Source organism: Sminthopsis crassicaudata, chromosome 6 (genome assembly GCF_048593235.1).
Source record: "Sminthopsis crassicaudata isolate SCR6 chromosome 6, ASM4859323v1, whole genome shotgun sequence".
Taxonomy (NCBI): domain Eukaryota; kingdom Metazoa; phylum Chordata; class Mammalia; order Dasyuromorphia; family Dasyuridae; genus Sminthopsis; species Sminthopsis crassicaudata.
In genome coordinates, this window is record NC_133622.1 from 238,874,498 (window position 1) to 238,890,223 (window position 15,726).

The following is a 15,726-nucleotide window of genomic DNA, read 5'->3' on the forward strand; positions in this document are numbered from 1 at the left end:
TCCATCAATCAGCTAATTTAATCAAGCATTTATTAAACACCTACTACAATCCAGCATTTAATGAACAACTGCTATTGACCAGAAAATTTTGTATTAGGGGGGCAAAATGTTATAATGACTGTCTCAGGGTGAGGAAGATCTCAGTTTAAATTCAGTGTCTGAGAAAGATTGCTTGAGTCATCACAGAAAAGTAGATTAACTGGTGAGTGCCCCATGGAACACTCTCCTACTGAAAATGAGATGCTCTTCCACATTAGCAAGTGAGATGTCTTCATCATCTGTAAATGGTGCAGTGCATGAAGCACCAATCCTGTAGTCAGGAACACCTGAGTTCAAATTTAGTCTTAAACACATAACTAGCTATATAATACTGAGCAAGTCCCTTAATTTCAATTGACTCCCCCAAAAGAAAGCCTTCACCTATATACCAATGTAATATTAGCTCTACTTCTGAAATAGAATATATATGTGTCTACATGTATTTCTGTACATATACATATGTATATAAATGTATGTATTTATAGGTACATATAGAGATAGGGAGGGAAGGAAGGAAAGAGTGTGTATATATATATATATATACATATATATTCATATATGGAATATGAATACATATACATATATAAGCATATATACATAGATAGACATTCATACTAGGCAACATAGAATAAAGAAACTTTCCCGTTGGAAGTGAGAGTTGAACCAAGAGAAAGTGTCCTAGATCTCTGCCAAGAGGAAGACTTCTAAAAGTCTCTAAAAGAACAAGTTGGGGAACAAAGATATGATGGAGAATCTTTTCTCTTTTCTCCCCAGAGATTTGTTCTTTAATAATTTGAAGTGAGGTTAGCCTCTTTCAACTTTTCTTTTAAAACTAGAGGTCAGCAATAACTGAAAGAGAAGAATGTTGAGAAGAGTACCTAAAGAAAAGGTGCTGAAAACCCAAGTTCTCTTGCCAACTTTACCCTCTTCATGAAGTGAAGAAATTGGACAACGTGTTTTCTCAAGTCCCTTCCAGTTCTGTAGGCTTGACTCTAGCACTTTGAAGGCACCATTCAAACAAATTATATTACTCACATAAATATAAATTTACCATTATCATGACTTTAGTTGACATACTCCTTACTTAGAATGAAATTCTTTGTTTACATCTTGAACATTGCTTTTTCCTTTAAGCCCTCATCTATCTTACAATCAAAAATGGACTTTCTTTACATTCTCCTTTGATCACATGCTGTTGTTTTCTCTCTCAATCTCACTCTGTCTTTCTGTCCATATGTATCTCTGTCTTTATGCCTCTGTCCAACTCACTTTGTGCTTCCTGCTCTCCCCTGCCCCGTCTTTCTCTGCCTATATCTGTTTTTCTCTGCTTCTCTCTGTGTCTCTCTGTGTCTTTGATTCAGTCTCCCTCTGTGCCTCTTTCTATCTCTCTATGTCTGAATCTCCCTTTGTGTGTCTGTCTCTCCATGCTGTGTTTCTCTGTCTCTGTCTTTTTCCTCCCTAAGTAATCTTTTTTCTGTTATTTTGCCCAGGTTCACATTTCCAATAATCATCAGAGATATGTTTAAAGAGAGATTTTGCTGACCTGGAAACCAGATCTCTCTCCATTGAACTATGTTACTTCTTATTTCTCTCATGTTTTTATCATATTAACTCTATTCTATAACTATCATTCATGGTTTTATCATATAGTTCTGTATGATTTTATAAAATTACTCATTTCACTGAGGCCTAAGGATGCAAAATCAATACTTGAGATATTATTTATTCATTTTTTTTAATCTGTGTTATCCAATATAGTGGAAAATCTCCCGGGGAGGAATCTACAACAGTATTGGCTATTCTATCTGTTTTGCAAGCTGGTAGACCAGAAAACTAGTTATAAAACCTTTTACGCAAATATAAAAGGCAAACAGTGAGCATCTAAGTGCAAAAATTTCACAGGACTTCGCCATGCTTACACAATTTTGGAATTTAATCAGCAGTGACCCAACACAACCACTGCTGCCTATAGGAAAAGCTTGGACAAGTTCCCCTTTTCTCTAAAAGCAGACCTCAACTTAAAAAAAAAAAAAAAAAAAAAAAAAGATCTCTGATGATAGAAAGATTTTTTTTTTTTGTTTTGTTTTGTTGTTTTGGGTTTTTTTCTTTTCTTGAGAAAGAGGAGAACAGATTTCAAACCCTAAGGACACTAAAAGCAGATCATCTCCAGATGAAGCCCCAAAGGGTCATATAAATTAATCCTCATCGCACAAGGCTAACTCAGAATTCAAAAAGGATCCTAAAAGAGAGCTAGAAGAATAATGGAAAAAAGAAATGAGAAATTTGTAAGACAGTTGGGAAATAAAACACAGAAATTATCTGAAGAAAACTCCAAACAAAATAGATTTAGTGAAATAGAAAAAACATAGAATTCCTTAAAAATTGTTCTGACAAAAGGGGAAAAAAAATAATTCCCTGAAAAACAGAATTTGTGAAATGGGAAATAAAATTCATAGAACAAAATGCAATTTTTAAAAATTAAAAATTTAAATTTAGAAATTCAATTGGCCAAATACAAAAAGTGCTAAAAAGGCAATTGGTTAAAATAATTCACTAAAAATAAGAACTGAGCAAATGGAAATGAATGACTCAATGACATATCAAGAATCTGTCAAGCAATCAAAAAAAAAATAGAAAAAAATGTAAAATGCCTCATTGCAAAAACAACTAAACTAGAAAATAGATGTAGGAAATACAATCTAAGGATTATTAGACATCCTGAAAACCATTATTGGGAAAAAACAAACAAACAAACAAACAAACAAACAAAAAACACAGACATATTTCAGGAAATCAAGGAAAACTGCCCCAATGTCCTAAATTTAAGGTAAAAATTCCAGTGAAAAAATTTACCAACCACCTCCTGAAAAAAACACTCCAAAATAAAAACTCCAAGGAATATCATAGCTAAATATCAGAACTATTGGACCAAAAAAAAAAAAAAAAAGTACTGCAAGCAGCCAGAAAGAAACCATTTAAGTACCAAGGAGCCACAAGCAGCTTTTACATTAAAGGATCCAAGAGCTTTGAATCTATATGTTGAAAGACAAAAGAAATTGGAATGCAGCCAAGAATAAACTTAACAATTACATTGTGTATTGTCATTCAGGGAAAAAGATGGAAATTCAATGATACAGGTGAATTTCATTTATTTCTGATGAAAATACTTGAGCTGAACAAAACATTTGACCTCCAAATATAGAATTCAAAAAAAAAAAAAAAAAAAAAAGATAAAAAGGAACGATCTCTTGAGAACTATATTTTTGTTATATGTATACATAGAGATTGCAGGATAATATAAATATGCTAAAACAAATATAAGTATATATATATATATATATATATGTTTATACAATTATATTGCTAATCGAAAACAAAAACAAAAACAAATAAGTCAAAAAAAAACTCTGATAAAAAAGGAAGAAAAGTGAGAAAGAAAATAAAATTCAAGTGAACAACAATAAAAGAAATGAAAATTCTATGTTGTGATCTAAAATCAGTTCCCACAGTCCTCTCTCTGGCTGTAGGTGGCTCTCATCATTATAAGACCATTGGAACTGGCCTGAATCATCTCATTGTTGAGAACAGCCACAACTGGCTAAGCTGCAGAATTACCACACAAAGGAGAAAATCTTGCAAGCAGCTAGAAAAAACAATTTAAATACCAAGGTGCCACAATAAGGGTCACACAAGATCTGGCTGCCTCCACATTAAAAGATAGAAGGGCCTGGAACCTGATATTCCGTAAGGCAAAAGATCAAGGATTGCAACCAAAAATAAACTACCCAGCTAAGTTTAGCATCTTTTTCCATGGAAGAAGATGGTCATTCAATGAAATAGAGGAATTCCATATGTTTCTAAGAAAAACACCAGAGTTAAGCAAAAAAATTGATCTACAAGACTGAAGAGAAAAAAAAAAAAAAGGTACACAGAACCCTTAAGAACTGTATCTCTGTTGTGGGTATATAGAAAGTAAACATGGATAATTTGATTTTACTGATATAAAAGAAAAAAAGGGGGGTGTAGTAAAGGGAAGGGGGTAGTATCAGAAAAAGGGGAAGGAGTGATAAAAAGAGGGAAACTACATCCTAGGAAGAGGCATAGAAAATACACCATATCTGAGGGAATTTAGAGAGGGGGAGAAACATTGTGTGAATCTTACTCTCATCAGAAGAGGCTCAAAGAGTAAATAATTGACATATTTGTGTTTCAGAGAATTCTTTATCACCTCATTAATAGGGGGGATAGGAAAAGGGAAAAGGAAAAGGAGAATAAGGGAAGGGACTTGGAGGGAGGGGGAGGGATACTAAAAAAAAAAGGAGGGCTGCGCATCACAAGGGGAGTCTATAAATTGAATATTGGGGAAGGGGTTCAGGGGGGTCAAGGGAAAAAGCATAATCTGGGGATAATATGATGGCAGGAAATACAGAATTAGTAATTTTAACTGTAAATGTAAATGGGATGAATGCTCCCATCAAACGGAGACGGATAGCAGACTGGATCAAAAATCAGAACCCTACAATATGTTATTTACAGGAAACACATTTAAAGCAGGGAGATACATACAGAGTAAAGGTAAAAGGTTGGAGCAGAATCTATTACACTTCAGGTAAAGCCAAAAAAGCAGGGGTAGCTATCCTTATCTCAGATCAAGCAAAAGCAGAAGTTGACCTAATTAAAAGAGATAAGGAAGGAAACTATATCCTGCTGAAAGGTAGCATAAATAATGAAGCCATATCAATACTAAACATGTATGCACCAAGTGGTATAGCATCTAACTTTCTAAAGGAAATGTTAAGAGAATTGCAAGAAGAAATAGACAGTAAAACTATAATAGTGGGAGATCTCAACCTTGCACTCTCAGATTTAGACAAATCAAACCACAAAACAAATAAGAAAGAAATTTAAAAAGTCCATAGAACATTAGAAAAACTAGTTATGATAGACCTTTGGAGAAAACTGAATGGCAATAGAAAGGAATATACTTTCTTCTCAGCAGTTCATGGATCCTATACAAAAATTGACCATATACTAGGACATAAAGATCTCAAAATTAAATGTAGGAAGGCAGAAATAATAAATGCCTTCTTCTCAGATCACAATGCAATAAAAGCTACATTCAGTAAGAAGTTAGGGGTAAATAGACCAAAAAGTAATTGGAAACTGAATAATCTCATCTTAAAGAATGAGTGGGTTAAAGAGCAAATTATAGAAACAATTAATAATTTCACCCAAGATAATGACAATGATGAGACATCATACCAAAATCTGTGGGATGCAGGTAAAGCAGTAATAAGGGGAAATTTTATATCTTTAGAGGCTTATTTGAAGAAAATAGAGAAAGAGAAGATTAACGAATTGGGCTTGCAATTTAAAAAAGCTCGAAAAAAAGACCAAATTAAAAACCCCCAACCAAAAATTAAACTTGAAGTACAAAAATTAAAAGGAGAAATCAATAATATTGAAAGTAAAAAAAAAAACTATTGAATTAATAAATAAAACCAAGAGATGGTTTTATGAAAAAGCAAATAAAATAGATAAAACTTTGATAAATCTGATCAGAAAAAGGAAAGAGGAAAATCAAATTGTAAGTCTTACAAATGAAAAGGGGGATCTTTCCACCAATGAAGAGGAAATTAGAGAAATAATAAGGAGTTACTTTGCCCAACTTTATGCCAATAAATTTGATAACTTAGGTGATATGGATGACTTCCTCCAAAAATATAGGCTTGCTAGATTAACAGAGGAGGAAATAAATTGCTTAAATAGTCCCATTTCAGAAAAAGAAATAGAATAAGCTATTAATCACCTCCCCAGGAAAAAATCCCCAAGACCAGATGGATTTACATGTGAATTCTACCAAACATTTAAAGAACAATTAGCCCCAATGCTATATAAACTATTTAAAAAAGTAGGGGATGAAGCAGTCCTACCAAACTCCTTTTATGACACAGACATGGTAATGATACCTAAACCAGGTCGATCGAAAACTGAGAAAGAAAATTATAGACCAATTTCCTTAATGAATATTGATGCTAAAATCTTAAATAAGATATTAGCAAAAAGACTTCAGAAAATCATCCCCAGGATAATACACTATGATCAAGTAGGATTCATACCAGGAATGCAGGGCTGGTTTAATATTAGGAAAACTATTAGTATAATTGACCATATTAATAATCAAATTAATAAAAAAACATAGGATCATCTCAATAGATGCAGAAAAAGCATTTGACAAAATCCAACATCCATTCCTACTAAAAACTCTTGAGAGTATAGGAATAAATGGACTATTCCTTAGAATAATCAGGAGCATATATTTAAGACCGTCAGTAAGCATAATATGCAATAGAAATAAACTGCAACCTTTCCCAGTAAGATCAGGAGTGAAACAAGGTTGCCCACTATCACCATTACTATTCAATATAGTACTAGAAACTCTAGCCTTGGCAATAAGAGCCGAGAAAGAGATTCAAGGAATTAGAGTAGGAAATGAAGAAATCAAACTATCACTCTTTGCAGATGACATGATGGTATACTTAGAGAACCCCAAAGACTCAGCTAAAAAGCTATTAGAAATAATTCAGAATTTTAGCAAAGTGGCAGGATACAAAATAAATCCACATAAATCCTCAGCATTTTTATATATCACCAACAAAATGAAACAGTAAGAGATACAAAGAGAAATTCCATTCCAAAAAAATGTTGAGAGTATAAAGTATTTGGGAATCCTTCTACCAAAGAATAGTCAGGAATTATATGAGAAAAATTACAAGCAACTTGCCAGAAAAATAAAGTCAGGTTTAAATAATTGGAAAGACATTCAGTGCTCTTGGATGGGCCGAGCAAATATAATATAGATGTCAACTCTCCCCAAACTAATCTATTTATTTAGTGCTATACCAATCAGACTCCCAAGAAACTATTTTAATGACCTAGAAAAAATAACAACAAAATTCATATGGAAGAATAAAAGGTCGAGAATTGCAAGGGAATTAATGAAAAAAAGTCAGAGGAAGGTGGTCTAAGTGTACCTGATCTAAAGCTATATTATATAGCAGCAGTCACCAAAAGCATTAGATATTGGCTAAGAAATAGACCGGTAGATCAGTGGAACAGATTAGATACAAAGGACAAAAAAGTGTATATCTATAGCAATCTAATCTTTGACAAACCCAAAGATACCAACATTAGGGACAAAAATTCATTATTCGGAAGAAACTGTTGGGAAAACTGGAAATTAGCATGGCAGAAATTAGATATGGATCCACACTTAACACCATATACCAAGGTAAGATCAAAATGGGTCCATGATTTAGGCATAAAGAATGAAATAATAAATAGATTAGAGAAACAGAAAATAGTCTACCTCTCAGACCTGTGGAGGAGGAAGGAATTTATGACCAGAGGAGAACTAGAGATCATTATTGATCACAAAATAGAAGATTTTGATTACATCAAACTAAAAAGTTTCTGTAAAACAATACTAATGCAAACAAGATTAGAAGAGAAGTAACAAATTGGGAAAATATTTTTAAAAGTAAAGGTTCTGACAAAGGTCTCATTTCCAAAATATATAGACAACTGACCCTAATTTATAAGAAATCAAACCATTCTCCAATTGATAAATGATCAAATGATATGAACAGACAATTCTCAGATGATGAAATTGAAATTATATCCACTCATATGAAAGTGTTCCAAATCACTACTAATCAGAGAAATGCAAATTAAGACAACTCTGAGATACCAGTACACACCTGTGAGTTTGGCTAAGATGACAGGAACAAATAATGATGAATGTTGGAGGGGATGTGGGGAAACTGTGACACTGATACATTGTTAGTGGAGTTGTGAAGAATCCAGCCATTCTGGAGAGCAATTTGGAACTATGCCCAAAAAGTTATCAAACTTCGCATACCCTTTGACCCAGCATTGCTGCTATTGGGCTTATATCCCAAAGACATATTAAAGACCAGAAAGGGACCTGTATGTGCCAAAATATTTGTGGCAGCTCTTTTTGTTATAGCTAGAAACTGGAAATTGAATGGATGCCCATCAATTGGAGAATGGTTGGGTAAATTATGGTATATGATTGTTATGGAATATTATTTCTCTGTAAGAAATGACCAGCAGGAGGAATACAGAGAGGCTTGGAGAAACTTACATCAACTGATGCTGTGTGAAATGAATAGAACCAGAAGATCGCTGTACACTTCAATGTTGTATGAAGATGTATTCTGATGGAAGTGGATAACTTCAACATAAAGAAGATCCAACTCACTTCCAGTTGATCAATGATGGACAGAAATAACTACACCCAGAGAAGGAACACTGGGAAGGGAATGTAAATTGTTAGCACTACTGTCTATCTACCCAGGTTACTTATACCTTTGGAAGCTAATACTTAATGTGCAACAAGAAAATGGTATTTACACACATATATTGTATCTAGGTTATATTGTAACACATGTAAAATATATGGGATTGCCTGTCATCAAGGGGAGGGAGTGGAGGGAGGGGCGGTAATTTGGAAAAATGAATACAAGGGATAATATTATAAAAAAAAATTACTCATGCATATATACTGTGGAAAAAATTCTAAATAAAAAAAAAAATAAAAATAAAAAAGAGAAGAGCCACAACCATCAGAACTGATAATTGTATAATCTTGCTGTTAACGTGTTTAATGATCTCCTGGTTCTGCTGATTTTACTAAGCAGAAGTTCATGTAAGTTTCTCTCCAAGTCTCTCTGAAATCCTTCTGCTGATTGTTCACTATAGAACAATAATATTCCATAAGATTCATACACCATAACTTATTCAGCCATTCTCCAACTGATGGGCATCCACTCAACTTCCAGTTTCTTTCCACTACAAAAAGATCTGCCATAAATCTTTGTGCAGATGTGGGTCCCTTCCCCTCCTTTATGATGTTATTGGAATAGAATCCAATAGAAACACTGCTGGATCAAAGGGTATGAAAAATGTGACACCCCTTTGAACATAGTTCCAAATTGCTCTCCAGAATGGTTGGAACAGTTCGTAATAACACTAACAATGCACGTGTCCCGGTTTTCCCCACATCTCCTCCATCATTTGTCATTATTTCTCCTGTCATCTTAGCCAATCTGAGAGGTGTGTAGTGATACCTCAGAGTTGCCTTAATTTTCATTTTTTCTGATCAATAGTGATTTAGAGCAACATTTCACAGACTAGAGATGGTTTAAATTTCATCTCAAATTTTTCTGTTCATATCCTTTGACAATTTATCAGCCAATTGAATTTTAAATGAATTGTTTTCTTCTATGGGTTCCCCCCCCCCATTTGCCAAATTCTGTTTTTCAAGGAGTTGTTTTCTATTTCCATTTTGTCAAATATATTTTGCAAAGAATAATGTACATTTTCCATTCCACTAATTCTATTTTGTAAGGAGTTTTCTTCAGATAATTTCTGTTTTCTTTTTTTAAATCCTCTTGTATAGTTCTTATTTCCTTTCCCCATTTTTTATTATAACTTTCTTTTTAGATCCCTTTTGAATTCTTCCAAGAGAGTCTGGTCAGGTGGTGCTTCTTGAGATGATCTGCTTTTAGTATCCTCATGTTTTGAAATCTATTTTTCTCTTTCTTCATAAAGAAGTATGATCAGAATTATTTTTGCTTTTTTGCTGATTGTTTTAAAAGTTGATGTCTGCTTTTAGGCAAAGGGGAGATTGTCCAAGCTTCCTCTAGAGGTGGCTAAGCTAGATCTGTGTTGACTAACTTTAGGTGCTTGGTGGGCATAGTCAGTTCCCATAATATTTTGGGGTTTAGGGTTATTTACCTTTACTATTTGTGTTGGATGCCTTACTTATAACCTGCTGATCTACTAGCTTGTAGCCACAACAGAGTAGCCAACACTGCTGTAGATTCCTCCTGGGAGATTTTCTCCCTGGCATAGTTCACATCATCCTGCCTGTTCTTGACCTGCTTCTCTCTGTGCCTGATTGAAACAGAACTTTTTCTGAAGTTCTTTGAAAATATCTTCTGCTGGAATTTTGATACACTCCAAATATTTATGTTTTTTTGGTTGTTATTGTTGTTTTGTTTTTTCACTCCAGAATTAGTTCAGAGGCTTGATTTGCTGTTAAGTTGAGGGACATCTGAGAGAGCTCAGATAAATTCATTCCTCTCCACCCTCTTGGCTCTATGCTCCGGAACTTTATTCTTAATAACACTATACCAAAGCACATCATTTTTGCTTTTTTATATAAAGCTACTTAGGTTTTTTTGTTTTGTTTTGTTTTGTTTTTTGTACACTTGTGACTCCCTTTTTGCCCAAGCAATTTCATATTACTATAAATATAAGATGGATATAAAAATCAAACTTTTACTAATAATAAATTATAATTGTGTCCCCCCCACATTCAATCACAAGACTCTTTAAAGGTTGATAACCCAAATTTTAAGAAGCTGGTCTTTACAGTAGTCCTATAAATTGTCTTACTTTTTTTTTTTTTTTTTCTTTCTACGGGGCCATCTGTTTATTACCTGACACACAGTAGAATTTTAAAACAAAAGGTTTCTCACTGAATGAAGCAATAATAGAATCCTATTATAATAAAGCTCATCACAGGATAACTTTGACCACACTTCAGAGAAAGGTATCATTCATAAAACTTCACTCTATTTTTTGCAAGAATGAGAAAATATGTTCAGCCAATATGTAAATACCAGTATGGGATAGGAAAAAGAACTAAATTTCTCCTCAAAAGTTAAATTTTTCCATACTGGCACTTAAAGACAAAAAAGTTACATATGTGACCTTTGAAAAATTAATACTATATTCTTGAACCAATTTCCTTCATATGTAAAGTGAAGGAATAAGTTCTTATTGGTGGTAATGGTATTTTTGTTTGTTTCCTGAAGTAATCCTTCAAAACAATTTATTGAACTCTTAAAAACCTATATTCTATCTTGAAACTTGAAAGTAAATTTCAAATAATATCAAAATGCCCCTTATATACTTTAGCAGATATGTCTCCATATCCCCAGATGCTTTTTATTACTGTGCTTCACTCATTTCAAGTATAAATATTGCACAGAGACTCTCTCCTTACAAATATGATTCCTATTGAGGAACAAAGTCTGGTTTGCTACATTTAACTGAATAATCCAGACCAATGGTTATTAGATGCAATAGTTCTCTAGACTTCAACTTAAATACACTTAATATTCTTCCAGGAAAGCACTCTGATTTGTAACAGAATTCCTTCTAGTCTACAAGTTTAGCTATAAATCATCTTCTATCCCTTGTCACTCTGTATTCTGATGCAGAGTTGAAGAATAATAGCAGAAATATAATTTGGAACTGGGGAAGAACACTTGAAATCACAACTGAAATATACACAGTATATTTTTGTGACATGGGAATTTTCAATTAGGGATTTTTCCTATGCCATTTTTTTTCTCCCTCCACCTTTCCTAAGATTTGAAAAAAAAACTACAATTCTGAAAAATTTAGCTGTTCTCTAGTTCCAGTAGCCTACCTCATTTTATAGGCAAGAAAAGTAAATCTCACTGACAAATGAGTTGCTTAAAATCATCTTTACTGATTAGTTATATCACATTCTCTCTTATTGCCCACAACCTTCACCATCCTCTGTATTTTTATATTCTTCACCTTCCTATTCTCTTCCCTCTTTTTTCCTCTGCACCTTGTATATGTGTATGTGTGCAAATTATTCTGTGTATCAACAAAATATGCTTCATTAATTTAGCACATTAAGAATTTTAGGGAAATTCCTAGACTGGCTTTATGTTCTTATAATGTTCAATGATATCAAAATATTCCACCAAGGTTTTTGAAAATCCCAAAAGTTCCATAAAGCCACATACATATTAAGAGAAAAATATTTGATGAATCCTTCTTCTTCCCACCGATTTCTCCTCTTCCCCAATTCTCCTCTTCTTTCGAAGTTATTCTTTAAGTCACACTCAGTTATACTCTTTAGTTCCCAAGAACTAAGCATAAAAAAAGAGAGTGGTATGGGGAAGGGGAGGTATAGAAGCATTGTACATATTTAATAAATTGGATTATTTACTGTCTTGGGGGATGGATTTAGAATACAAGTTTTTCTATGGGTGAATATTAAAAACTATCTTTGCATATATTTTGAAAAGAAAAAGCTATTTTTAAAAGAGTGGATTCACCCCAGTAAAACTATCCTGCTGACAATCTAAATGAGGTTGAAGGTTCCTGAAGGACCCAAACTCATGGGTGAATTGGGATTGGGGGTATCTATTCCAAGTATGATTAGATACCCTCTTTTGTTTCAAATACCATGAGGGCAACTTAAGCAGGTGCAGAGCAATACTTTAAAGCTTAGTAAGACATCAAAAACATCAAAGTAATTCACTGAATTCTGGGCCATTGCTAGCTTCTTGACATTTGTCTTGCCTCTGGAATTTGATGACTGGAAGAGACAACATTGTTAATCTCTGCCTCTCTCCTCAACATGTCCCCCATTTATCACTATCTCCTTTTCTTCATCACTGTCTGTATCTGTACCACTTTCATTACTTGCCTTTGTATTTCAGGGCCATTTGTCTAAACTTGCTTTCTTTTTGTTAACATATTATCACATTCCTTTTCCAATTGTCATTATGTTATTACCTAGAGAGTATTCAAAGAAACAGTTGTTTTGGTCCTCATTTTGTAATTTAATAATTTCAGAAACAATCAATTTAAGGCTTAAATATTTTGATAGAGTAACAAGAACACATATGTCATTTAATTTTATCTTTTTAATACTTGTTATTAGTTCAGTCAATAAATATTTAATTAGTATAAACTATATTGTATGTGTATTTCTTCCTGCTACTAGATTATATAGAAATAAATAATTTAGACAAGATTTATCCATATTTTTTCAAATTATTTATTGAGGGTATTCTATGACACTGTCCATGCCAGGAAATTAAAGAATATGGAAATTGAATTTGACACTATGGACTGAAAGGTTAGATCAATTTGAATATCATACATTATATTTTGATTCAATTATATTTTGTGGTACCACAGCTTTCGCATGGCATTCTTCATTTCTGTATTTCTCAGTGTGTATATAAGAGGGTTCAGCATGGGTGCAATCACAGTGTACAACACAGAAAACTCCTTCTCATTATTGTTGGCACTGGGAGGTGGCACATAAGTATAAACACAGGGGATAAAAAAAAAGGATAACAACCATGATATGGGAGCTACAAGTGGAAAGGGCTTTGTGCCTACCCTCTAGTGAGTGCTTTCGAAGATTATACAATATGACTATATAAGATGCTACCAAGACTAGAAAAGTAACCAAGCAAACCATCCCACTGTTGGCAATGACCAAGATACTAACAACATGAGTGTTGGTGCAGACCAGTTTCAGGAGGGGTTTCACATCACATATGTAATGGTCAATCTGATTAGGGCCACAGAAAGGTAGGCTGAGGACCATGAGAAGCTGGGCAATTGAATGCCAAAAGGCCACTGCCCAGGCCATCAATATCAGCATGTTGCATCTGAGCCGGTTCATAAGAACTGTGTAGTGCAGTGGTTTACAGATGGCAATATAGCGATCAAAGGCCATGGACACCAGAATGAACATTTCCACACCTCCCAGCAAGTGAGCAGAGAAGAGCTGAATCATACAACAATTAAAGGAAATGCTTTTGCTCTTGGCAGCTAGGTCTCTGATCAGCCTAGGTACAATGGTGGAAGTATAGGCCAGATCCATGAGGGCCAGGTGACACAGAACATGGGCTGCTGAATCAGATGGCTACATGTGATAGTGATGAAAATGATGAAATTACCCAGGAAGATTGCAAAGTAACAGAGCAAGAAGAAAGTAAAACATATTATTTTGATCTCTTTGTTCATAAAAAGTCCCAAGAGAATGAACTCTGTGACATTGTTCCGATTTTCCATGTAGTTAGAGTAGGTGAAGAATATTCAGTATAATATTAAATTACCTGAAATTCTGTGCAATAGAAGAAAACATTATTGGTATTAGTTTTTTATATAATTCATAAAACCCATTTAGAAAAAACAAACAATTGTTTTAATTGACACATTGATCATAAAACAAATTTGAAACCAAAGTGTAGAACTTTAAGGGATAGAATTTTGTAAAAAGTGAATATCTCTCTTAATACTTATTCAAGGCTAAATATACCCATTTATATCTGCAATTCAAAAATCACAGAATGACTTAAAATATGAGGAGGGGGAAAGAGGGAGTGGGAAAAAAGCAGTATAAATATTTTTTTTCATTTTTTTTATAATATTATCCCTTGTATTTATTTTTCTAAATTATCCCCTCCTTCCCTCCACTCCCTCCCCCTGATGACAGGTAATCCCATACATTTTACATGTATTACAATATAACCTAGATACAATATATGTGTGTAAATACCATTTTTTTGTTGCACATTAAGTATTAGTTTCCAAAGGTATAAGTAACGTGGGTAGATAGACAGTAGTGCTAACAATTTACATTCACTTCCCAGTGTTCCTTCTCTGGGTGCAGTTATTTCTGTCCATCATTGATCAACTGGAAGTGAGTTGGATCTTCTTTATGTTGAAGATATCCTCTTCCATCAGAATACCTCTTCATACAGCATTGAAGTGTACAGCGATCTTCTGATTCTATTCATTTCATTCAGCATCAGTTGATGTAAGTCTCTCCAAGCCTCTCTGTATTCCTCCTGCTGGTCATTTCTTACAGAGTAATAATATTCCATAACCTTCATATACCATAATTTACCCAACCATTCTCCAATTGATGGGCATCCATTCAACTTCCAGTTTCTAGCTACGACAAAAAGAGCTGCCACAAACATTTTGGCACATACAGGTCCCTTTCTGGTCTTTAGTATTTCTTTGGGATATAAGCCCAATAACAGCAATGCTGGGTCAAAGGGTATGCGAAGTTTGATAACTTTTTGGGCATAGTTCCAAATCAGCAAAAAGATTTTTATAAAAGAATAATGATTATGTCTCTTAGGTCTCTAAATACATTTGCAGGTTTTGGGGGCAACAATCTTTCTTCATTTAAGAAAATGAAGATTTTCTATTGCTGTGGCTGAAAGTGATATATCACCTTAGCATCAAAAAATATTATTCTGAGGCTTTTCAAATACACTATAGCTGATCCATTGTGAGAGATTTAATTATGTTGGCCAAATTTTTCCAGTTTCATGAAAGATCCTGGAATTAAGATTTTTCCAGACATAATCTTAGAAAATCTAAATAACATTTACTCCTCCATTTTTTCTCCTTCATGACTAAAAATTTTCTGTTTCATAATTATAAATATTCAGAACAAATTAATTTAGTGCTATATTGTCTCTCTTATATAGCTAACTTGTTACTTTTGTAATTTCCTCAAATTTTTTCTCTTTTTAAACTCATTAATATATTTAATTTTTAATCACAAGCATTTCTCAATTCATAGCTTTTCATCCCTCTCATAGTAGAGACAAATCATCCTATTACACTTTTGGTCGAATCATTATTTAAATTTAACAAAGAATTTTCAAGTATATTCATGAGGTATTTTAATACTCATTGGAATATGAAACCTATGCAATCTGAAAAAAGAAATAAGAAATTTATTGTATTATTACTAAAAGAAAAAACAAATCAAAAGGAAACAAATAAAAT

General features: G+C 33.4%; 1 protein-coding gene across 1 annotated transcript; it reads right to left on the bottom strand.

Moving 5' to 3' along the window:
* Positions 1 to 13,080: 13,080 nt before the first annotated feature.
* On the bottom strand, positions 13,081 to 14,023 carry LOC141547948 (olfactory receptor 4P4-like). The gene is given in 3 exon segments (XM_074276643.1): positions 13,081 to 13,254; positions 13,256 to 13,818; positions 13,821 to 14,023. Coding segments are annotated over 3 exon segments (906 nt in total). The 5' UTR covers positions 13,990 to 14,023.
* Between the last annotated feature and the right edge of the window lie 1,703 nt (positions 14,024 to 15,726).